Here is a 24,941-nt window from a genome sequence, read left to right as displayed (position 1 = left end):
AAAATATCAAGGAAAACAAAAGTACACAAGTATTATCAGAAAAAAAGTAAACGTAATCATTATGCAGAATGTTCTCTTTCAGAGTATTCATATCATTAAGGTTATTATTACATTTTACATTTACATTTGTAGTTAATCCATTAATACAGGAAAACAAAAATAGAATATAGAATCCAATATACATCTGCAAATAAGTGCAACTGTCAAATGAAATGTAGTGAAATATTGGTATATATTTGCAATTTTAAAGTACTGTAAATACAGTAAATGTATGACATTCATATATTTTAAGTTTTACGCCACTTACAAATCAAGTGATTACATTAATCACAATTTTGTCTTATGGTTGTGGGCATCACTGTTCTTAAAATAAATCTCATTTTGAATAAATATTTAATTATTTAACCAATAGCAATATTGCATTATATTCTTTTATTCCACTGAAAGCCAATGTGGCTGTTTAGTCTAGCATGCACATCCTAAATATGGCATGCAGAGAGCCAAAGAAAACCCTACAAACTCAGTGAACCCCTCAAACAACCTGTTGGCCTCAAGGCCTCTCCCTGTGGTGTCGCCCACAACACCCTGAGAGGAAAACAGAGAGGATACTTAAAGGAAGGGAACATAACATGTAAAACACACCGGGTCTTATCAGCAGATGCACACAAATGTTCTTTGAGATAATCTGACTTTACGTATGTGAAAGGCAAAGGCCTGCAACCTAAGAAGCTCCATTTGTATTAGATATTTGGGACACACACTAACTGTTAGGAATTGAGTAGTATAATTGTGTGGAATAATATTTTGATAGTCAGTGTACAATTAGAAAAATGAAGACTTTAATGAATGAAAGAAGTTTGAAGTTCAGAGACCGTCGATTCATAGATTCATCAGTGGTGATGGAATGCTGGATCAGAAGGTGAAGACAGGATGATGTGGTTATTCAATGCCAGTATTTAGAGGCAATTCATTTTAATGACAGTCGTTGGGAAGTGAGTTATATTTAGAACGAGTGCATTAATGTGAAACCGATACTGTAAAGAGAGGAAGAGACAATCTGGGCGCACAGAAAGCATCAATCTGAGAACATATTTCCAATATTTATTTCAAAATTTTTACAAAGGCAATTGTGAATATTTAAAGCTTGCATTTTGACCAATGTAATAGTTCCTGATGATGTTAGCCCTTGTGAATCTTGGTACATGAGGCTAAACTAACTGAAAAGAAGCACAACAGACAGGCCTTACCAGCTGAGAGGTAAAGGCTGTAACCTGCCTCCATTCAAGCTTAAATAGTATGTCAATATAGTAATAAATAAAATACAATTTCAAGATTCCTTTAAAAACTCTAAAGAAATGAATTGTAAAGGATAAATACTGTTAGTTAAATGTCGCTGCTGCATGAGTGATGTAACAGTCTAAACATGGCTAGACATGAATTTAGGAAAGGTTTTAAATGTCAGCAGGAAGAGGGTCTTAAAGCTATCATCTTTCCAGTTCATGTGCAAGGGGAGCTCGTCGGGTTGCTCCAAGTAAAAAATGAAAGGGGGGGGTTCGGAGGGGCTGGAATGTGTCGCTGTTGCTGGGATTTCTTCTTCGGGCCAATTAGGACGCAGCCGCCATGCGGATCCTCTCTGGAGGAAACAGCAGAACGTTCTTAGCTGCTTTGATAGTGTTCTTCATGAGCATCGCCACGGTCATCGGCCCCACGCCTCCGGGTACAGGGGTGATGAAGCCTGCCTTCTGCCTCACGCCTGAACATAGACAGAAAAGGTATGTCATTCCAGACACCCAAGATGCCAAGCATACCCATACAGACATACGATCGCCATCCAGCTTTACCTTCAAAGTCCACGTCTCCAACCAGTCTGCTTTTCCCGGTGACGGGGTCCTGCACTCTGTTTATTCCCACGTCAATAACGGCCGCTCCCTCTTTGATCATGTCCGCGGTAATGAGGTTTGGAATCCCTGATACACACAGTACAGTTAGACGGTGGAAAGAAATGGCAATGAACTGAAAAAAAAGAAGACGTTTTTAACAGTTTTACAAACCTGCAGCAGCCACGATGATATCAGCAATTTGAGTGTGTTGGCGAAGTTGCTCCTTTGGAGTGTGACGGTGAGAAATGGTGACCGTTGCATCACCTGCAACAGGAAGAACACTTAGTATTTGTACTGTGCACTTAAACACTCCTCATTTAAAGCAAGCATGTGCACAGTAACCGACCTCCGGGCCTCTCGTGACGGCCGTCTGTGTGCAGCAACATTGCGATGGGCATGCCCACATTCTTGGAACGCCCTGCTACCACGACATTCTTCCCAATAGTAGGGATACCTGGAAGACAAGCATTCAAATAGTAAATTGTTTGTTCAGCTTTATGTCAACACAGAGACCAAGTATCGCGTATCCCGTGGTTACCTGTGCGTTTGATAATTTCCCAGACTCCCCATGGGGTGGCAGGGAGCATAGTGGACTGATCGAGGCACATGCGACCCACGTTGACTACGTGGAAGCCGTCCACATCCTTGGTCGGGGAAACTGCATTACAGACGGCGCGCTCATCAATGTGATCTGTCGGGAAACAAGGATCATCAATGTGATCTGTCGGGAAACAAGGACACGTTATAGTCAAGATAACTAGATCTCAAGGGTCTTGTTCAGCAACACAGATGAGTTTGTAACCACAAACGCAACTTATTTAGTAGGTGTTTGACCTTTAACAATAAACAAAAACAGAAAAAAAAGAGAGACAGTTTGCATGTTGGCAGTTGTTGGTGCTCTTATCCGTCATCGCTTGCGAGTATCAGTCAATCATGTTTGACAACAACACATATTTCGCTACGGATGCATGATTCTCTTTACATATTGTTCTCATATCTTACTCTTCCAGTTTAGCCCTACCTGGCAGAGGCAGCTGGACCAGCAGGCCGTCCACACGATGGTCTGTGTTGAGTTTGTAGATCAGGTCCAATAACTCCTCCTCACTGATGTCTGAATGCTTGAGAATTGTCTCACTAGAGATTCCTGTGGGAGGTTGAAGTGAGAAACAACTTAAAACACAGGCATTTGTTCTTTTGTTATTACACTGTAGGAAAGTGGAGTTTACACACATACGTATGAGGACGGCGGGTGTTTGTCTCTTACCGACATCAGCTGCAGCTCGGGTCTTATTCAGGACGTAGGAGTGACTGGCCGGGTTTTCGCCCACCAGGACCACGCTCAGATGGGGTCTCCTGTTGCCGGCTATAACCCATTTCTCCACGTCGGCCCGGGCCTCCTCTCGGATCTGCCGCGCTAGTTTCTTTCCTGAGACGACCACCGCCTCCTGTCTGAGAGTTGGAGAGCAAAAGACTGTCAGAAGTCAGAAGGCAAACTATCTGTAACTTACTTTTGAACAAGTTGTGTCTTGCACCAAAAAATGTGGTGTAATCGTCTTTTAGTACAAAATATGCTTTCTGAACACAAGCCCACCTTTGAAAAAAAAAATGTATATTATCACAAGCCACACAAAAGTAACTTAACGTTATAAACTAAGAAAACTAAGCGAAAAGTCTTCCAACCTGAATCATCTTTACAGTACAAATTCATCTCCTGGTCTCCTTAATCTCCATAGAACAGACACCAGACACCTGTAATCAATCTCAACCATCTGCACCGATGCTCGCCTCTAAAGTTAGATACAGCACGTCTGCACCTGACAGAGCCATGTGCTCCCTGAGCACTTGTACAGTAGTCAAGACATGTCAAACGTGGCAAAAATGTATGTATCCTTCACTGCATGAGTGGTGTGGGTTGACCTGTATTGCTGCTTTGTGAAAATGACAAAAGCACCAGGATAGTTATATAACATCATACAGAAAGGCATAGCGAGTAACCGAAGAGTAATGAGCCGTCAATAGTGACGTAACCACCCTTTTATTCTGCCAGAACTAATTAAACCTCACAGACAAGTATCACATCTTCTGGGTGAGACCATGAGGGCCATGTGTCCCAACTCGACATTCTTTAACCTCAGATGAAATTTAAACCTAAAGCTGGTGTTCTCAGAGAGAAAAGGCCACTTTTCAAATGTGTGACCACGAAGCCATGTTAAAAAAAGTAATCGTTCATCGGGGTCAACCTCTGAGGAGAGTGTGCGCTTGAAAGCAAAGCCCATGAAGTTTATATGCAATGAAAGGTTATTCAAACTAAGTTATATATTGTTATATATGGTAATAACTAACACAGGTTTTATCTTGTGCCCATGCAGCTGCAGATCATGTGCAGGGGTCCACACGAGGTTTGAGTTTTTAAGGCGTATGTGCAACATTAGGTTATTACATTTATCTCAGTCATGCTGAACTCACGTTTCCAATAAGTAACAGCACAAGACTCCACCATAGTCTGTAGGACTAGGATTACGTGCCCTCTCATAACACAATTATCATTTATATGTTAAATGGCTGCATGTTATCCAGGACCAGCCAGGGCGGGCACTGTTCCATTGTGTGCAGCATAACACCTCGGTCTCCAGCTGAAACCTGGTTCCTCAAGCTCCTGGGTGTAAGCCCCGAGACCGATTTCATCAGCCAGCCCTGCCGCTGCAATGATACCGGCATAACGCTAGGGGCGCACCAAAATGTGACCAACTGCGGACATTTGTGACAATAAAAATCATGCAAACCCACTGTAATAAAATAAGCAGTCATTTATCAGTATAACATTCTACACACTACGTCACACTAGACCGGAAAATCGTACATTTAAGCAGGGTGAATATAAAAGCATTCGCTTCAGAGTGGAAAGGAAAGCGCCGAGCACGTCGTTTAAAAAAAAAGTGAGATTAAAATGAGGCTAGCTAAATTACATTTTTAGAGCCGGTGGTCGCACTCACCTCGAGGCGGACGTGTGAAGTCTACAGACTTGATGCTGGGCGTGTTGGCACAGTTTCCTGAGAGTCCTGATCGCTGCCATTGTGGCTGAGGGGAGAAGAGACACCGCGGCCGGTTACGTAACGGAGCAACAGCAGCAGCCGGGCTGACAGAGCGACGTCTGTGGAGGAGGAAGGCGCGAGGCGGAAGGGCTTTATATGCTTCCCCCCGTGCACGTACGGTGCTTGCGTCACTGGTATCTGCTGCCACACCTCTACAGTCACGGTAATTTTCCAAAGGCATCAGAGTCAGAAAATGTCAGTTGTGAAGTTTCAGGTAGATTAAATTGTCAAGTAAAGTGCAAGTAACTCAGAGCTGTACTGTAAAATTGTAGGTTGTTTACAAAGTAGTATTCACACAGTTTAGGCCTACTTATGCAAATGTAGTAACTGTAAAAATAAATACATGAGGAAATGTTTTCAAAATGGAAATGTATGCAGAATATACTAAAGATTATATATTGAACTATTATTAATTATATATTAACGTAGAGACACAATTTAGCTGGACGAGATGGAACTTATTCTAACTACTTTTAAGTACACACACCAGAGTGCACACAGCCCCTGGTTCTTTACTTTGGAACATGTGCTGTGTGACGACAATTATAATCATAACTACAATTACCGGTATGTCTTAAAAGCAGGTGCAGAACCTACATTAGTCTATTGCCACAGTGTCAATGAAAATACCTACATTTTGGTTCAGATGCACTTACATAAAAATCATTCTTGTTACAAAAATGTATAATATCTTTTAATAAAAAATGATCAGGTTACAGAAGTTGGGCATCAGATTAATATGGCGTCAGTGTGTAAAAAGTAGGCTTCTGTGTCTGTTCCCTGTATGCGTGACAGACGTGATATTAGTGAGTTCAGTGAGTCTAGATGGAGAGTGCAGGAGCTTCCTGCAGCCGGGAGGGGGCGACAGTGCCTGCTGCTGGGCTTCTACAGAGAGAAGCCGATAGAGGAAGAAGATCCTCTGTGGGTGCAGCTCATGTTAGCCGAAAGAGCGATACTCTTAGCAGGCATCGCAGACAAGTGGCTCCCCCGTGTCCCGTCGTCAAAACAAAGTTCCGCTTCTTAAACCAGAGCACTAGCTGTAACCGAGGCCTCTCCGACGACTGCTTCGCCAAGATGGCCTTCCTGTTGTAAGTAAAGTTAGCAGTCGCTTGCTAAGTTGCGGACGGAGCCTGCGGTCAACGCTAGCTAACGTTACGAAGTTACATCAAGGGAAGTAAACTGGCGTCAAAAGTAAGACAGCGGTACAGAAAACACGTCACCCGCACTGTACGTTTATCCCGGTACATTTAGGTTAAACTCAATCTGCCCGTTTTTACAACGTATTTGTCGTTTTGTCGTCATTGTGAGAAGGGGGAAGCTGTGTTTATTTTCGTCTCACTGTGCACTCGCCGTCGTTTTAATTAGTTAACTCCTCACTCGGCTAGCACGATAATTAAAGCTAGCTCACGGTTGGCTAGCTTACTCAACACTAGCTCATGTTCCCCCATTAATTCAGATAAGACGAAACATGTTGATGTGAGTCATCGGTCACACCTTCGCTGTCTTGACTCCCGTCGGGAGGTTTCTTAAACGCAGACTTAATGTGATTAGATAAGTTAACGGGTCCGTTGTTTACAGTGACGCCGTCACATTTCCTGTCTGTCGCACCAACTTCAGCAATCACCGCCATAACTTCAGCTACACGACTCGGATTGTACGCAATTGTCACACTGACAACAGGCTGACAAACGTTTGAACATATGACACACGTGGCAGCCATTATCCCCAGTTTAAATGTTAATTTAATAGATGTCCACCATAATGCCTTCCTGCAGCTGCTGATTGCACACAGTAGACAGAAGGGAAACCCCCTAAGAGAAGCGTCTACTCTTACAGGAGCCTGTTTTTTAATGTCACTGTCCTGCCAGCATACAGACAGTTGCTCAGCTCCACGCTTTGTTTCTTCTTCTTCTTCGCAGTGGCAGTCGCTCATCCAAGACATTCAAGCCAAAGAAGAACATCCCAGAGGGCTCCCATCAATATGAGTTACTGAAGCACGCCGAGGCGACACTGGGCAGCGGAAACCTGAGGCAGGCCGTCATGCTGCCCGAGGGAGAGGATCTCAATGAGTGGATTGCTGTCAACAGTGAGTCGATGAATGCTATAAGCCTATTTATAGAAAAACATCACTCGGTCCACAAAACTTAAGTGTTCCTTGTACAGCGGTTGGAACATTTGCATCACCTACTGGTAAAAGAAGAAAAGTGTTTATCAAATGAACGCACACGAGCAAATTGGTAAATTATTGGTCAGAGAATTGTTTATTTACAGAACAAGCGTTGGCAGTAGCAGCGGAATTATTTAAAACAGAAATACAGGACAGATCCATCTTGCATACAGATGCGTAAATGTGGTAATATATGGTTGTGTTCATTAGATCTACAGAAGGTCATACATATGTGCAGGAATTGACAGAAAAACACCCAGATTCCTTGTGGCTGTAGATAATACATAATTCCAATTATAAACTGTCTACATTGTGGGAAAAGACCAGATAGAAAACTTAGACTATTTACGTTCTTATCATTACAAGCATGAACCTTCCTAGGGAACAGAAATATAATCAACCCTTTCTTACAGCGGTGGACTTCTTCAACCAGATCAACATGCTGTACGGCACCATCACAGAGTTCTGCACGGAGACCAGCTGCTCTGTGATGTCTGCTGGACCAAGGTAACGGACAACACTGTCCTTTTTACGCATACAGCTACAGGGCTTCTAACGGGTAGACATTTTGACTTTACCCACAAGGGAAAGTACAGATGTACGACTGATTTCAATCTAGCTGCTTTGTTGTTTGGGTCCTGGTGTCGTGCATGCTGACTCGCTGTCACACTGTCTGGCTCATTGAGACACTTGCATATAATGAGTGGGGTGTAAGGGGCCTTCCAGGACCGCTCTTCAACCCCAACTGAATTATCTCAGTGATGCTTTTGGAAGACTCGGCAGAACCAGATGAGAATGTGCACTTTAATGTACTAAACCTCATGCGTGTACTGGTTCGTCCCAGCCGGTCCATCTCTGTCGGGCTTATTCTCTAGAATCTTCACCCCACTACTTCACAAAGACTCTCTCTTCTGCTCTTTTTCTGCAAGAGAAATAATGAAATTATGTTGAAGTGAGTTGGGTCATGTTTAAGTGTAATTACCGCAGTGTAAAATAGAGAATAATGTTTATTTATGTTCCCTCTGCATGTGTAATCAGGGCCTAACAATTTATTTGAGCTGAAATACTCTGGTATCTGAAAGATCCACATACTGGTTGGCAGTTTCCTGGCAGAAATATAAACCATGAAAACATAATCTTTTTAGTCAAAAGGTCAAGGTAGATGATGAGATAGATGGTAAGCAGAAGACTTATTTATTTATTTTACCAAGACAGTGGCCCCATATGTATATTATTTAATATGTAACATACAATCTTGATCTAATGTGATGCAGCTCAAAATAGGCTAAATGCCATTTGGCAAGTTCCATTGAAACAAGGGAAACGTTTGGGTTGCTGTATGCGTTCACGCAATACAATAAAATATGGAACTTGACACGAGTTGGCCAAGACACGAGATGTGTCTCACGAAGCTGTGAAGAACATTACAAAACGTGGGAATCAATGATGACAGATCTGGGGATGTACAGGCAGTTAAGCATGGCCTTCCACCAGAGGAGAACAGGTTTTAAGGATCAGAAGGGATTACATGTCGTTATGTTTATGGGCTACATATGATCTTTACCTTTTTCATTGTTCTCGCCACGATGAACATGTTTTTAACCTGAGGAACCGGAGCTGAGATGTACGCCTGGTTGATTTATGATTACAGGCGTTCATGAAACAATGGTGAAGAGTCAAAGTACTGATCAGTATTTAATTATGAGTGAATGAAGGTTATAACTCACAGATGTAATACGCTACCATGTGTTGAAAAAAAGTCAAAATAAATCTAAGACTGAACCAAAATGTAGAACTGAATTGAAGCCCTGTGGACTAAACTAAAATGTATCATCTGAGTGTCACATGAGGAAAACAGGAATGACACTTTGCATGCGGCCCCTGTAGAGGCTGTTTAGTTAGAATCTACATTTGGCACTTCCTCTATCCTCTCTCCTGCCAAGACCGTCTGTATTCAGTCTGTAATCAGGAGGAAGAGACCGCGTTTCACTTCCTGTTGACATCACCGCCATCAACAGTATGATTGTAGATACTTGCATGCATTTTTCCCCTCTTGCTCTTTTATTTTTAGCTTGTCTGACTGGAAGTGCGTGTTATCCATAGAGCTTTCATGTTCACGTCTCGTATGTAAGTAAATTACAATTTCTTTTGTTGCTTCTCTGTAGATATGAGTATCACTGGGCTGACGGCACCAATATTAAGAAGCCTATCAAATGCTCCGCGCCCAAGTACATTGACTACTTGATGACCTGGGTGCAGGATCAACTGGATGATGAGACGCTTTTCCCCTCCAAGATTGGTGAGTTTGTAAACAAGCCTTCAGTTAAAACTTTTTCGGGATGATTTTTGTTGCAGTTTTACCTTTTTTGTAAAAACTTTACCTTTTTTTTTACTTAACATTCACCCTTTGCTTCTGCCTTTTTTGCTTCTTCAGTACTCCGTTTATTACTGTCCAACACTCAAGAATCTCATGTTTGTCATTTGATATTTACTGTATGTTCATCTGTGGCGAACATATAAAGTTTCTTTTCTTTGAGTATTTGTATAAAATGTGGGTTTGGCTCATCAAGGGAATAAAAGCTGGTGCATTTACAGGATATAAGAAGAGTGCTAGTATTTAGATGTTTGTGTAGGTCTCATAGCTTGTTTATACATAGTTCCATGCAGAAGAGCTATGATCTTGAACATGCAGAAAAGGCAACCAAACGTAAACAGTGTTCCAGTGTAATGTTTGTTATTGATTCGTTTGAGCCGGTCACCTGACTTCAGTACAGCTGAGCATGTGTCTCACATGCTCAAGACTGAAACTGAGAGCCTCCAAACCAAAAAAGATAAAAAGAAAAAAGATGCCTGCAGTATATGTGTCGTAGACTTCAGATGGAGGTTCAGTAAAAAATACAGGCTCCAAAAAGTCCTGGCACAATAAATCACTATCGACTTAACATGCAATATATAGACATGACCTCAATCATTTTTGCTGACATCGACATTGCTCGTTGTGTTTACATGCGTGTGTGTTTACATGCGTGTGTGTTTACATGCGTGTTTGTTTACATAAGAATGTCACCAACATTTTAGTCAACATGATCAGAATAAACAGCAGGGTTTTCCCTACCATTAACATTGTACATGGCCATTAACAGTGCCAGAGAGTCCATTTATTTTCTTATTTTGGTCATGTGATTTTATTTTATTTATTGAAGATATTTTAATGGTTTTCAAATTCCAATTTCTGAATGTTTTTAAGAATTAAAAGTTCAGCTCATTGCCCTTTTAATAGCGTATACTTGCATTGTTATGCTATTATATCAGCGGCATAAAAGACTCCCAAAAAATGACAATGTAGAAATTGTGGAAATGAAACGTATTCAAACTGAAAGTTTCATTCGATGTGGTGGAGTACGGAGAAAATTCACCACAAATATGTCACTGCTCTAATAGGTCAGACAGCTCTCACTGTATCTCCTTTCTGCAGGCGGTGCATATTACTCAAGTCACTAGTAACTTTGTGTGGCTGCAGTGATTTGTCTGCTACTGAAACGGCACTTCTCTTAACATCAGCGTTTTCCACCACCTTCTATCCCACAGGAGTTCCCTTTCCCAAGAACTTCATGTCCGTGGCCAAAACCATCCTGAAGCGTCTGTTCAGGGTTTACGCTCACATCTACCACCAACATTTCGACTCTGTGATGCAGCTGCAAGAGGAGGCCCACCTCAACACCTCCTTCAAGCACTTCATTTTCTTTGTTCAGGTGAGATAGTCTTGCTACAATGCAGGGTTAAGTCACTGCTGTGTATCTGAAGCCCCCAGTTTCCTGAAGCAGCAGACATGACTGAGGATAGAATTTTTACAAGTTACACTCCTTTTGTTATAATTGCTAAGAACAAGATAACTATACATCTTAATGGGTGTGGCAGTAAATCGTTTTTTTTTTTTACATTATACATAACGTGCTGCCAAGTCCGATCTTTGTCAGATCTAAGTTATTATGCTGGTATGAAACTGGAATAGTCAGGTTTGAACAGAGTCGGCATAGATCTGTTCCATGTGCACGAAGGCCAAAAAGCCAGGACTTGAACAAACAGATTAACTCAGTAATCCCAATTATATCCTCATTCTAAATGATTCCCATAAGGTTGTAAAGATTAGAATTTGGCACTGCAGGTACACTTTTGCATGTGGGGTGTGATAAAGTGTCTATTTACACTATTGTAAGTGAACTACAGTGTAAGTATTGGTATTGAGCCTCTAAACATTTTAATCCTTCTACTTCTATCCTCTTCTTATTTTATACATGTATACAGAACCACGATATCATATTGTGTTCAGGCAACAAAAGGTGTCATTTGAACTCTTTTGAACCATATTAAATGTTTTTTTTTTTTTTTTTTTTTCTTGTAGGAGTTCAACCTTATCGACAGGCGAGAGCTTGCTCCCCTACAGGACTTGATCGAGAAGCTTGGGTCCAAGGACAGATAGACATTTCATCACATCCTCCCCTTTTTTCACAGTTTCTTTTCCTCCTTAGTCCTTCTCAAAGACCTCTGCTACCTCTACGACTTTTAGTCTCAACTCTTAAAATCTGTGCCTTCTACTTTTTTCATTTCATTTTCATGAATGTTTGTACTGTACTTTTCCTTTTACTCCTCCTGACGTCTTTTATGCTGTCTTTGAGCCCTTTTTCCCATTTTGCCACTCTAAATCATTTAAAAATAGTGTAGCGTCGTAAGATTATTTTTTATCAGGACTGTGGTTAACGACTCTGTAAGAGCAACCTAATGAATTTTATTTTGGACCAAGGACATTTGGAAGTTGAAGTCAAAACCGGCTGTTTTTCTTTCAGAAGTTTGCATATAGTGTTTTGATTGTCTAAACACTTTTTTAGTTATTGATAGGTTATTTCCTCTTTGATAACTTTTAGCTATTGGAATTACAATGACTGACCAAATATCCCAGTCTTTTTCTTCCTGTTAGTGTGTTGAGACTAAAGATGGCAAGAAAAGTAGTGACGTGAAACAGGTCTTGGTTGGAAACACGTGACAATACAAATGTGTGGAAGCTTTTTTCAGTCCAACATGAAGATGGGCACAAAATGCACTGGTATATAAAATATAGCTCTCTGTCACAGGCTGGTTGTGTATGTGATATCCCGCTTGCTCCCACATGCTTCCTATTGACACGCTCTTAGACACCGTTACATGTGAAGAGATGCAGTGACAGATGGATGTGAGATGCCTTTGGTATTGCCATTACAGCCATTTAAATTTGGTCATACATTGTGTTTTGCATTTTCTTATATTTTCAAAATTAAAATGGTATGATGCAAGATATGGTGCTTAGATTGCTACTTTTAAACCGCTTGATAGTTATTATTAATAGCCACTCATAGCTTTTGTAATCATGACCCCATAAAATACTTGTATAGTAGAAATCATCCTGTCAACAGCAATAGTCTAATGTGAATTTATTTTTGTTTTACTGTCATTTTAGTTAATTTTTGTGGTGCCGATTTAAGTTTGGAACTTTGCATATTTGATCCGTCAATGCTGGTACTTTTCTTTTTTTTTCTTTTCTTTTTTTCTTAAATATTTTCCCCATGATTGTAAAATAGAGCAATAACTATTGCAACAGTGCACGGTAAGGATGAGTGACCTGAGGAGTAGTTTTTCCTCGGATGTAGTCTTGGTGCATGTATCAAGGTCATTTCCTGTGCTAAAGTCTGGCTACAACAGCAGGGCTGTTTGTACTGCCATCCTTTTATAAACGAATGCAGCTAGTATTCCTGATGAATGTTTCATTTGGCGAACTTCCAGCAAGGGTATTGGTCCAAAACCTTCTTCTCCTTTGACATAAATTCATATCAGACAATCGTGTAACCAATTACGAACTGTTAGATAACGTAATGAATCACCAGGATCCAACCAATGTGATTGGATGCAGTGGCGTGTTCATTTTATGATGTACTACTTTTTAAGAAGTTTTTCAACAATGTGGAAAAAAAAAACATGTTTTTACATTTTAATTAAGATTTATTCACTTTTAGGCCTGTTAACTGCTTGGAGGAGGGGCAAAAACAGTTAGTTATTTCAAAGTTTTTATGTGAATAAATAACTTGTCCTTTCTTTCAAGTCACATATTTTTGAGATGTATTGCTTTTTTCCTCACAATTGTTTTCAAACTTTTGGCATGAATTTACATTTCATATTACATTGTACAATACATTGTTGACTTTACCTTTTCAGATAAGGAACAAGGGCTTTGAAATTAATTAAAAGTTTTATATATGAACAATAATGGTCCAATTATTGGGGTTCTTTTTGACTGGGAGGACATGCAAGGTGTATGTACTGTGCTCCAATTTGCTGTTGTTACCATGAGTGTTTTATCTGAACAAAACTGTGCCTTCCAAGAATGAAAATGTCTGATATGACGGTATTGGTAGATAAAAAAAACTCAATAAACACAAAAGACAATATTGTGTTGATTTGAATCTTGTGTATACTGAATGTTAGGGGGACTGCATACTTGTGCAGTAGAGAAACTATGTAATATGAATTTTACGGATATTTCGAGTAATTTGTTTCTTCTTGGATAAACTCTAATGCATGTCATAGTGTTTGGAAGTAACTAGTTACATCTGACGGTTAGTTACATAATTAAAATACAAAATAAATGTAATTGTAATTAGTTTGCTATTTTTTAACATTCCGTCCACTACACACTAATGTAAAATTGTGAGGGGCATTTTATAAGGCTTTAAAGAAGGTTGAATATTTAAAAAGATTTGATTTGAAAGATAAATAATACACAGAATATGAAAGATGTGCAATATTTTACGGTAACATTTTGGAATTAATTAGATGCAATTTCCCATTTTCCCACACCCGTTTCTTTCTCATCTCCACCACCTTTTTTTCGTTTTCTCCGTGCAACTTCAGAGGGAAGTCAGATTCATGATTGTAAAATCAGAAATTAAAATATCACCGATGGCCAGTCCGCCCCTGTTGCTGGTGTCAACTCGTTGACCAAGTAGCTGCATGAAGCAAACTTCCTTTAGTGCTCGTGAGTGCTGCGGGTGTGTATGTGTGCAGGAAACCAGGAAAACACGGAGTGGATTCCTATTGCTGTGGGTATTCTCTTACTGATAAAGTGGAACGGATTTGATCGTGAAGCAATGAAAAGAGCAATGAAGAGAGCGTCATGCACTACACTACTCAAGACAACTTGTTTCATAACATCACCTTGCTATATACACACACATAATAAAACTATAATAACACAAATCCCACATTCCGACCAGTCACCTGACTATTTAAACAGGAACATGACCAGTTGACGTATGTCAGAGTTGAGCAGCAGAACTGATCTAATTAGCGCCGCTACGTAAATAGGCGGCCGATGTGTGTCAGAGTGCCTCAGAAGAAATAATATCTTCTTCCAGCCCTGACGGTCCTTCACTCTCCAAGTTCTATCATAACACCGGTGAGATATTTGCTCAAATGCAGGCGCAAGCGATCACAGGCCGCATACGTCAACAGACACCATCCTTACTTCCGGTGTGGACAGGAAGTTATAAAGCACAAAGTTACGCAGTCGGAGCACTTGCTCCCTGAAACGATTGTTGTAAGGTCAAGAATGTACATCATTATTACAAATAAAAGAAAATGCGTAGGTAATATAAGATATCGGATAGAGCATTTAAAAAATACAGGGGTGTCACCCGAGATGATTTTAGAAGCGCACGGTTTTTACTCAGCCAATCAGAATCGAGCCTGGAGAAACAGAATGTATAATTTGCCCTGAGTTTGGACTTAGAGTTAGCGTTAAACCCTAACCTCTAAAATATGTAAGCACTGTATGCACTTAGATCACCAATCTATGGCTTTGTGACTAAGTGTAATATTATAAATCGTTACGGTAGGATATGGTTTGGTTGCGCCTATATTAAAGGAGGCGGATGGATGTCTACGTAGAGAGCCTGAAAGGCTGTACTTAGGGTTTAATCACTCATCCCAATGGACAGACCAAGGAGGAAATAGCGAACTGTTTTCCAAGATATCATCCAATAGTTAGCAGTCGCCTGGGCTTTATTGTTGGTTACATATTCTACAGAGGTGAATTAATTGACAAACGTTTACATTGCGACGACTGTCCTCGTTTTCCGTGGACCGGGCGGCACATTAGCCTATCGGGTTGGTAGCTACTTCGTAAAGAGCGTAGCTTTAAAGTTAACGTTAGTCCGGTTAGCTAAATAAACGCTACGTGGTGGTTCCAAACAGGCATTTAATGCAAGTTGCGTAGCTAGCTAAAGGCAACACGGTTAACGTTGTCCAACTTTTTTTGATGTGGTTCGAGATGCTTGTTGATTTAACGGTTAACGTTGACGGGGACTCTCCTTGTTAATCCAGGCCATCGTTGTCAGCTAACGTTAGCTACCTTCTTGGAAACGCTGGGTGAGCAAACCGGGAGAGCTGTCAACCAATCTCATGAAGCTAACGACAGTGGTAGCTATGTGCTCTTTACATTAGTCCTGTTGATTCATTGGGCTGTTTTAAAGGGCGCAGTAAACAGATGTCGGTGCCAGTTCAATAAACGACCGCATATGAACTAGTTATACACATTCGTAAAGATCACCAAAAACGGAGTTAGGCCAAGTGTCACGCTCACCTGACATGTCGTCAAGCTATTTGTGTCATTAATATATAACGTTAACGTTACACTTTGTCCATAGGCTTAGGTAAAGCCATGGCAGATGAAAATACACAGTTCTGTGGCAATTGGTAAGTATGAATAATGTACATTGTACCTACAAGTAATCATTCAATATGACATGGAAACTATTTTTACTTTTATTTTTTTTTTTTTTTTTTTTTTTTTCTAGCAAACATGACATTCCAGAAGCTAACTTTACTACCCATGAGATCCACTGCCGAAGAAACATTGCGTTGTGTGATGTTTGCCAGGAGCCAGTTCCACGGTCAGACCTGCACGAGCACAAACAGCAGGAGCACACTCAGGTAAAATCTGAACAGCAATAATGGAGACTTTAATGTAATTCCTACCACAGAGGTGTGCTGCTTTAAAGAGCAGGCCTAATGCCAAAAAGTGGGAGCTAAATGTGTTATCAGAATAGCCTGAAAGAGCTAACCAAGAAACCACTTAACTTGTGTCTCAGGGGTAAAACGTTTGCCTATTATTTGTTTTCAGCAGGTGTACATGTGATAATGGAGCAGAACAGGGCAGGAAAACACTAGTGGAGTTTGTTAGCTCTGCCTTGTAATCATTTATTATATTGTACATTCTTGTGGATTGCTAATTATTATTATATAGCTATTTATTTTATTTTATTATTTTTTTAAAGAAAACATAATCAGATTGCTACTGGATTGTAACTTTTTATTTTCATTTCAGATTAATTGCAAGTGTGGTTTGAAGATTGAGAAGAATCATATTGATGTTCACCAGGTATTTCTGAAGAGCCCTTCTCTTTCCTATTCATAATATATCCAGCCATTTGTTTTAAATTAAATAATCAAATTGTGTTTCTTCATGGTTGTCGTTTCTCTCAGAGCTCTGAATGCTCTCAGCGGCTGGTCCCGTGCCAATACTGTGAACTGGAGATTGTTTTCAGTCAGTCCAAAGAACATGAGGATTACTGTGGCACGCGCACCGAGCCCTGCCCACACTGCAAGAGCAACGTCATGTTAAGGGAACTAGCTATGCATCCCATCCTATGTGGAAGCCTTACACCGCCCCAAGAGAGGAACAACAGTCGAACAAGTCGCAGCCCAGTAGAATCGCAGCCACCGGGGGCCTGGTTCGAAGCACACTCCATCCGAAATCTCCTCAGAGCCCAAGAGAGAGGCCCAAAGAATAATAACATCAGTGCAGCAGAGCAGCTGGCGTTTCCTCGGCCATTTGATGCCGGAGAATATAACACTTCAAGGGGACCTCAAGGCCCAGCAGACTGGAAGAATACGGCACCAAGAAATACATTTAGCCAACGTGAGTTCATCACTGATCTATTAATTATTACATTTGTTGTGGGGAAGAAGTACATTATTTTATTTGAATAGATAATTATGTATTGGTCAAACGTACTAATGTTGCGTTAAAGGACTCTGAAAGCAATTTAAATGTGCCCTGTGGGGTTTTCTTGTAAACATACATGTTATGTTTACATCCCGTTTTCTTACCAAAACACATTATGTGTATCCATGACGTGTAACAGATATGGTGAAGGAATTTCCTTTTGTCTTTTGTTGCTAGCCATCTTCTTTACTGACTTTGAGGACGTTAGACTTCTTTGCATGTTCTACCACCATGTGTATCGCAACACCAGAATGTATAATACAAACTAAACAGGGACCCACATGTAAAAACATAGCTTCATGTACTACTAGTGGTCAAAACCCCCCACAGAGTACCATTACGCACCAAATTCTTCTACAGTATCGCCTTATTTGAGAAAAACCATGTGTCTGCTACACAAAACAATATCTGACATCAAATGTCATATTTTTCTTCATGTGAGGCCATTTTTATAAGATATGTTTTGTAGGTGGAGGAAGACGCAGTAGATGCCCTGGAAAACATATCAATCAATATACATTTAGAGAGGTTTTAATCATCATAAGGCAAGAAGGTCCATAAAAGAAAGAATCCATTGCATGTTGCTAACCTTGATTTTGTGAATTACAATGTTGTCTTATCAGCAATAGTTAATAAAAAGAACAAATCCTGAAATATTTCTAATGAAAGATTTCCCCCCATTTCTGTGCTTTAATTTGCAGTTAAAATTGTTTTCTGGAATAACTCTTTTTTTCTTTTCTTTTTTCTTGTAGTGATGGAGCAGAGTGATTTCCTGAATAGCAGCAGCAGTAGTGCGTGGCCACAAAGCAATCTCACACTGAACGAGGATTCATCAGGCCTGGACTACATGCTGGCTCTCAGCCTGCAGAGTGATGGAGAATCGGTGGCTGGAGGTGTCGAGGGGAACCTGTGGAGTGGTATCTGGGACCACAAGATAGGGAAGACTTCAAACACCTCTGTAAGCTCTCCGTTCACTCCGCCCAACAACAACTACCCAAACTTCACTCCAGGCACAAGCACAAGTGCAGTCCAGGAACACGATCAAGCAGGTAGATTGGTTTCGATTAGAATACGTTTGAGTTATTGTGTTGTCTTTTTCCTTAATGATTTAAAAATCATTTTTACAGATACCATGCTGCCTTGTGAGTTTTGCGAAGAATTGTTTCCTGAAGAGGACCTAATTTTGCATCAGGTGAGAGATGTCATTTTATTCTTTTGATCGTTTAACATGATGTAAAACAGAGAATCAAGTGGTTGACTAAATGTTGCTGCTATTAACAGAAGAAATAGGGCGTGAGTTTAAAAAACATCTTCCTCTAGAGTAATTAAAGTAATTTGGATTGTCTATATACACACATTTCATGGTTTTTGTGTTTCAGTATATGACTGAAGAAGGACCAAATGCTTCAGATTAAATTGCTTTTTATCCATCCATCATATCCTAGATTTTTTTTCCAGCTGGGTAACAAATGTTTTGAGAATCCATGTCCACATTCAAGTAAAACATACCTATAATGTTAGAGGTAAAACCTGTCTAACCACACATCACTGGACAAAAAGACAAGACCATTTTGTAAGTCCAAGTTAGTGTCATATCTGCATGCATGATGACACCAGGAGCGAAAATACAACCAGAGCATGATTGACAGATAAACCAGCCTTACAGACCCTGTTCACTCTGCGTCATGCAGAAGGCTCAGATCCAGTCAGATATCACATGGCATTCAAACATTTGCATAGCTTTCTTTGTCTTTGTTTCGGATGGTTCACAGTCCAGTTACAGCCTTTACCCGTTTAAACAAGAGGCCCTCACCTCCATTTAGTTAGGGGCATGATGACCAGATTAAAGCAGGTCTCTCAGAGATTTAAACCCTTTTGTTTAGCCCAACCTTCTTCTCTTTGTTTCAGACTGGATGCAGCCCCGCCTCCGCTTTTGCGTCGTACAGCAAGCAGCCTTTGTCTCCACCTAAGGAGGACAGGATGGGCAGGAATACTTCAGGGCTGATGCACAACCTCCCTGACACACTCGCTTCAAACATTCCCACTTTCCCTCGGTCCGTCTCCCCAGCCTCCTACAGTCCTCCAGCCAGTCCTCTAGAGGGCGATGTGGTCATTCCGTGTGAATTCTGTGGCGTTGCTCTGGAGGAGGCAGTTGTTTTTCACCATCAGGTATGTCACATTATTGAAATGACACAAGTCAATGTTAATTTTTGGGCCTTTTGAAGAGAGTTTTTGGTTGTAAAGTTGTAGGAATTTTTAATATGTGTGGTTGAAAAAAAGCAAATAGACATATTTGTAATTGCATAGTGGCTAATGGCCAATCTAATGTGTTTTCTTCTATCTAGGACAAATGTGATATGCGTCCTCAGAATGCCCATCCACTGAATAATCTAACAAAAGCATCTGTTAAGAAACCACTGAGCCCTGCTACAGACACCTTTGGTCAGATGTCTCCAGATTTTCAAATGAGAATGAAGTCCCAAGGTATTGTATATCATTTATTTTGAATATTAACAGATACAAATTTGATGAGAGAGAAAAAAAATGGCATTCCATTCAACACCATCTGTACCAAAGTACAACAGTCGACTTCTACTAAAACATTTTTGCATGCTTTAAATGTGCAAAAACACATAATTATTATTACTGTCTGTCTGAATGTACGTGTATTCAGCCTCTTTCTGCAACGCTGTGTTTAAAGGCCTGTCTCTTGAAGCCCTCCTTTCTGAAAAAGCCCAGTTTATATATAATATGGGACTCCTTTGCACCAGAAGAGTAAAAAGAAATGTCACGCGCCACTTCCCGTCATATCATTGGAGTACAACACATGTACAATAAAATCTGGTTTGCACTTGGAAGGCTCATTAGCTGGCACACAAAGCTGGCAATGTTTGATTTGGAGGTTTTCAGTGTTAATTCACACATATTGTGTGTCCTGTTCCACATACAGCTGACTTCGTAGATGCAAACTTTGGATTCGACAGAGAGACACCACCAGCACTCAACCAAAGGGAATGGCAGAGTGGCTACATTGGACGGCCAAGTCAAAAGAAGACATCAAACTGTGATGCTTCAGTGAAAAACCGACCTCTGCAGGGCGGCCAAGCAGAAGGGGCTCATTCATCTTTCTGTGACGCTGAGATGTCTGGCTCTGCATCGATGAAGGGGTAAAAGCAATCGGCATGTCGTATGGAGATTATTATTATTTGTTTTTCAAATAGGATGGTTGAATATGTTGTTGATATTCTGATTTGAACGTTTGTCCAACAGAGTACATCTACCAGAATATAAGGACGGCAGAGGGAACAGAAGAAATTCATTAACAAAGGTACACCTAATCTTTCTTAAATCACGCACATTCTGTAGGGTTGATGTTACTTTTGTTTGTATGGGGTTTGTGCCTTGACAGTGACATAACTAAACTACACAGTATACAGGCTCTACTTCTTTTATTTGTCCATAAGTGTGAAGCACGTTTGTGTGTATTTCTTCCATTCACAGCTGCCCAAGAAGCAGAATGAAGAGCAGCAGGAAGAGTGAGAGCATGTGGAGAAATACAGAAACCAAATCTCCTTCTTGGCTTTTCATTTATCTCCTTGCAAACCTTTTGAAGACGAAACATAAACCTATATGATAAGTGCCTGTGTGATTTAGTTATCTTGCAGTTTTCATTTTGATGAGTTTTACTATTAAATTTGAAGTAAGCAATTTGGTTTATTAATGCATATTCTGCTTTATAACATGATTCGTTTCAAATGTTTGTTCGTCTAACATCAAGCCTTATAAATTATAAAATGATTTTTTATTTGCGCCGAATTTGATTTGATTTTTCTTTTAGCGTGTAAGTTATGTCACGGCTCGTTAGGAACATTGAAAACATCAAACTCAGACACATGACTTTGTTGGGGTGCGTTTGCATTAACTTAATCTTCATTTTGATACTTCAGCCAGGAGCATTCGGTTTTTACCCCTGTTTGCCAGTTCCTTCAGGGTCCTTCAGCGTTCCTGTTGGTTTCTGCATCTTTATGTTACCTAAAGCACTTTGATAGATTATTTTGTTTAAAAAAAAAAAAAAAAAAGGGCTTGAGGAACAGATTTGATAAATTTATGCATCTTTGACCACGAAAAGAAAAACCTGTATAATTGAACATTTGTCTTTTTATACTGTTGAACGTTTGTCTTTAATACTCCAGTAATATGTAGATTCTTAAAATAAATCATTACTATACATGTGTTGTTGTGATGAGATGGCTTTCGAAGCAGTGTCTCCTGTCCCTTCTGCTCGGAAATAGTATGAAAAATGTTGTGAGCTGCTCCTCCAAATAGGATTTAAGATTGATAAGATGTATTTTGTGTGTAACATAGGGTCCACTTTAGCAATATATATATAACATAGGCAACCTTGTGCCACAAATGGGCGAATCCTTTTAAGAGTATATTCTTAATGAACATGGTAATCAACCAGACTAGTGAGGAGTACATAATCAGTGAAATCTCCTCCTGTGGTGTTTCGTTGGACTTCAGACACTCGCGGCACACGGCTGTCTATTCCTGTTTAAGAACAACTGTCTTGATGCTCTTTGTCTTGTGTGGCTATTAAATGTTTAATAAGGACATCCATGGCTCCAGTTTGTATTCTGTCAGTGTTGTTTCACACCTCCTTAATATGTCATGTTTGCCAGTCATGGCACCAAAACTGCATACAAGTCAGGCTGAAATATCTTATTTTTTCTTTTGAGAAATACCACAGAGGAGGAGAACGAGCTTTGACATTGATGAAGCTATTTTAGATGTAGCTGATGGTTATTTCGGCCTCATTAGGGTAGAGCATAGTATGTTTGTTCTGTTATTACAACTTAAAATGACAGAATATGAAGAGATCGGGATCTTAATCATAACATTAATCAGACCTTATGGCTCCATTAAATATTTAGGACCACATGGGCATAAACGGGGCTAAAATAGATGCTGCCTGAGAAGGCAAAATGGGGAAATAGAATTGAATGGATGCGTGTTAAAGTGGCGTTTATCTGAAGTATTCCACAAGATCGTGCAAATCAGCAATGCAGTTGCCTTCGGATGACTAAGTCTTTAGGAGTTATAAAACAGCAAATGGGACCACTTGTGAAACAGTTCAGACGGGCGGAAGCTTGTTACCACTGAAGACACTTAGGTCATGTCCTGTGTTTATTTTCTTTTTTCTAAGAATTTACTTTCTCCTTTGTAATTAGTTTAAATTTGAATACCTCAGGACAATAAAACATAAATAAACGTACTTTCCACCAGATGTTTATTTCTGGCTTCAAGGATTTGAAATAGACTTCATATAAGGAGATACAATGCTATTGGGTTGTTTTCCAGTGTCATCATTTCCTTATACCTAATCTGGAAAGAATTTGATAGTGATTAGAGGGGAATTAGAGACATGAGTTAGTTTTGTCACGTTTATGAGCAGTATTAAAAAAAACTATGTTAACGACAATATATAAAAGTACTACAGAATGTTAATATATGGCTAAACTGTTCTGTGAAGGATTATACTGCCTGTATTTCTTTCCACACACGCGTCAGCAGTGGCACTAATTGCCCCTCATAGCCTGACGCTGTTTTGCGTCTTCCCACAGAGCGGCGCGCTTTGAATGAGCGCCGGGAGAAGCCGGCGACGGAGAGGGGCGGGGTTACACCTTTCAGTGGGAATCCTCGGTTCAAAAAGCTGCCAACGTCCCCTTTTGAGAGACCGTGGTGCTGTTTCTGCTTTCACCGCCGACTCAAGACGACCAAAGAGCACCGGGATATTATGCTTCACACGAGCGGCACGCGGGCTCATTTCCGTTAGGAGGTTTCTGCTCGTTAACTGCGCTGAAGTTTGAGACAAACTTAAAAAAGAAAAGAAAAAAAAACAGGAGCGAGTAGTACAGGTGGCAGACACCACGTTGACCGCGGGAAGAAGATCACTTCAAGACCCAGCGTCCAGACTTCTAGTCTCACCTGAGCCCGACAGCAGAGGTCAACATGTCCGTGGAGAGTTACTCGTCGCTGGATGAGTCGTCCCTCCGAGCCCTGGTGAGATGCTCCAAGCCGAACGTGCACCACTGTGGTGAACGGGGATACCTGCACGGGTTCGCATGTTTACTGATCAGTTCCTTCATGCGGGAACGAGGTCTTGTAAGGAAAAGTGATGTAAATGTATTTGATCAGCTTGATTCAAGCAGAGCCAACATGTTTGAAATGAATAATATTTAAATAGACTGTTCATTTGATAATTCTGAGTTCTCTTACTCCTCCTTTTGATTTTCTGTCACTTTTTTTCACCATTGTTTGATAAATTGAGAAAATAATAGGCAGATTTAAGGACAATGAGAGTAATTGTTAGAAGAGGATCTGATTAAGTGTGTCTGGCCATGAGAAATCTATCAAGTGGTGAATTTTGGTGTGTTATTGCAGCACCAACAGTGAACTATAGAAGACCATAACTCAATTAATCGATGAGTGAAGTTACCAACAAAAATGCCAAACCCTGAACTCATTCCGATGTCTCGAATCTGAGGATTTGCTAGATTTTTTTTCTCTCTTCATATAATTTGAAATTTAAAATCTCTGGGTTCTCGACCAGTAAATGTCTCCCTGTACTTGGACACGTTATGCTCTAATACAATGATGGATCGATTAATCAAATAAATAACTGACACTGATCCATGAGGAACGGTAGTAACCAGAACTGAATCATGGAAAGGTTATGATGACACATAAGTATACATAGTGTATAATTTCACTACGAGGTGATTCCCAATTATATATTACGTCTTGGTCATAAGTGAAGTAGACACTTTGTCACAAGTGTGAGCAGGAAATCTGTAGTAATACAGTAAACGATGGAAGAAAAAAAGACCTTGGTTCAGTCGCATTACTCATGGTGTTGTAATTATTTCCCGAGGCAGAGGAAGGTGAGACATCAAGAGGAAGTGAGACAGCAGTCTGCCTCCCGTATATCATGACACCTGTAACACAGACACGTTTACGAGGACGTGTGAGTCAGCCCGTCCCTGTTTAGACATAGTTACACTGGGTTGGTCTTAATCACAGTTGCACATACGCGGCAGTCGTGCATGAAGCGTCTGTGCAGCGACGTCACGTTTGATGGTTCCTCATTGTGGAACAATGACTGTTATGAATCCTTAATGACCATTAAAGTCATGGTAAATACAGATGTGTTTAAGACCACATTAGATGAAATTGCACTGTTTAACTTTAAGCTCATCATCCTCACCGGTTGCTTTCCCACGACTGTGCACTTTTAAGGAGAGGTCATCTCAGAAAAACACTTTGATTTCTATCCTTATAGATCAGACGAGCAAAGGCTGTTTACTTTGGAACAAGGCGAGGTATAAATGTAATGTTTTGCTGACCTGCCTGAGGCTATTTCAACATTATTTCCCCTAAAGTCTGGAATTGTCTGGCCAAGAGCTTTCTACTCATAAATCAGACTTTTATCACAAGTGCCATTATTATAATAGTGGGAGAACAGGAGTTTATTGAGGAAATAATATGTTCTTTTGGCATAATGATTTAATTTTAACGAGCGGCTGCTTTGATCAGTTAATTTATGAGTTAAGAAACAAAGCGGGGAGGAGGGAGTCGAAAGGAAGGACTCAAAATTGCCATTACACATTTTGGCAGTGGAAAGAATGAGGACATCTCAAGTGTTTTGC

The 24,941-nt window shown here is 40.3% G+C and overlaps 4 protein-coding genes across 7 annotated transcripts in view; 3 read left to right on the top strand and 1 right to left on the bottom strand.

Moving 5' to 3' along the window:
* Positions 1–1,081: 1,081 nt before the first annotated feature.
* On the bottom strand, positions 1,082–5,046 carry mthfd2 (methylenetetrahydrofolate dehydrogenase (NADP+ dependent) 2, methenyltetrahydrofolate cyclohydrolase). The gene is made up of 8 exons (XM_084025938.1): positions 4,874–5,046; positions 3,145–3,329; positions 2,902–3,024; positions 2,419–2,571; positions 2,227–2,334; positions 2,052–2,144; positions 1,842–1,967; positions 1,082–1,753 (listed from the first exon to the last, which is right to left on the bottom strand). Exons 1-8 carry the CDS (start codon positions 4,951–4,953, stop codon positions 1,605–1,607), a joined length of 1,017 nt encoding a protein of 338 aa, XP_083882064.1. The 5' UTR covers positions 4,954–5,046; the 3' UTR covers positions 1,082–1,604.
* A 736-nt stretch (positions 5,047–5,782) lies between these two features.
* Positions 5,783–13,622, top strand: LOC311022808 (MOB kinase activator 1A). Its single transcript, XM_084024371.1, has 6 exons — positions 5,783–6,060; positions 6,892–7,058; positions 7,553–7,646; positions 9,305–9,438; positions 10,728–10,891; positions 11,542–13,622. The coding sequence occupies exons 1-6, from the start codon at positions 5,798–5,800 to the stop codon at positions 11,617–11,619; spliced, it is 900 nt and encodes a 299-aa protein (XP_083880497.1). The 5' UTR covers positions 5,783–5,797; the 3' UTR covers positions 11,620–13,622.
* A 1,523-nt stretch (positions 13,623–15,145) lies between these two features.
* On the top strand, positions 15,146–21,848 carry trafd1 (TRAF-type zinc finger domain containing 1). Of its 2 annotated transcripts, none has more exons than XM_084025848.1 (12): positions 15,146–15,254; positions 15,872–15,920; positions 16,022–16,157; positions 16,552–16,605; positions 16,710–17,145; positions 17,985–18,281; positions 18,360–18,424; positions 19,141–19,401; positions 19,578–19,716; positions 20,183–20,399; positions 20,503–20,560; positions 20,734–21,848. In XM_084025848.1, exons 2-12 carry the CDS (start codon positions 15,886–15,888, stop codon positions 20,770–20,772), a joined length of 1,737 nt encoding a protein of 578 aa, XP_083881974.1. In that variant the 5' UTR covers positions 15,146–15,254; positions 15,872–15,885; the 3' UTR covers positions 20,773–21,848. The 2 variants fall into 2 exon arrangements, with proteins under 2 accessions (XP_083881974.1, XP_083881975.1); XM_084025849.1 differs by lacking the exon at positions 15,146–15,254 and adding an exon at positions 15,360–15,593.
* Positions 21,849–22,966: 1,118 nt separating this feature from the next.
* The window catches only part of smtnb (smoothelin b), a 40,388-nt gene continuing 38,413 nt past the window's right edge, over positions 22,967–24,941 (top strand). For 2 of the 3 annotated variants that reach the window (XM_084025096.1, XM_084025095.1), the window contains exon 1: positions 22,967–23,295. In XM_084025096.1, the coding sequence (XP_083881222.1) occupies positions 23,245–23,295 (51 nt within the window). In that variant the 5' untranslated portion in view covers positions 22,967–23,244. The remainder of the gene's footprint in view (positions 23,296–24,941) is intronic. The other variant, XM_084025097.1, reaches the window with a different exon arrangement.

Source organism: Eutrigla gurnardus (assembly GCF_963514095.1).
Source record: "Eutrigla gurnardus genome assembly, chromosome: 13".
Classification (NCBI taxonomy): domain Eukaryota; kingdom Metazoa; phylum Chordata; class Actinopteri; order Perciformes; family Triglidae; genus Eutrigla; species Eutrigla gurnardus.
The sequence above is the reverse complement of the archived record's forward strand: the minus strand, read 5'-3'. Positions and strand labels throughout refer to the sequence as shown.

Coding starts and splice junctions, on each gene's coding strand:
- trafd1 (XM_084025848.1), top strand. CDS start 15,886: ATGGCAGATGAAAATACACAGTTCTGTGGCAATTG. Junction 15,921..16,021: donor ACACAGTTCTGTGGCAATTG/GTAAGTATGAAT, acceptor TTTTTTTTCTAG/CAAACATGACATTCCAGAAG. Junction 20,400..20,502: donor GGCTCTGCATCGATGAAGGG/GTAAAAGCAATC, acceptor TTTGTCCAACAG/AGTACATCTACCAGAATATA.
- LOC311022808 (XM_084024371.1), top strand. CDS start 5,798: ATGGAGAGTGCAGGAGCTTCCTGCAGCCGGGAGGGGGCGACAGTGCCT. Junction 7,647..9,304: donor GTGATGTCTGCTGGACCAAG/GTAACGGACAAC, acceptor GCTTCTCTGTAG/ATATGAGTATCACTGGGCTG. Junction 10,892..11,541: donor ACTTCATTTTCTTTGTTCAG/GTGAGATAGTCT, acceptor TTTTTCTTGTAG/GAGTTCAACCTTATCGACAG.
- mthfd2 (XM_084025938.1), bottom strand. CDS start 4,953: ATGGCAGCGATCAGGACTCTCAGGAAACTGTGCCAACACGCCCAGCAT. Junction 3,330..4,873: donor CTTCACACGTCCGCCTCGAG/GTGAGTGCGACC, acceptor TCCAACTCTCAG/ACAGGAGGCGGTGGTCGTCT. Junction 3,025..3,144: donor CCGAGCTGCAGCTGATGTCG/GTAAGAGACAAA, acceptor AACCTCCCACAG/GAATCTCTAGTGAGACAATT.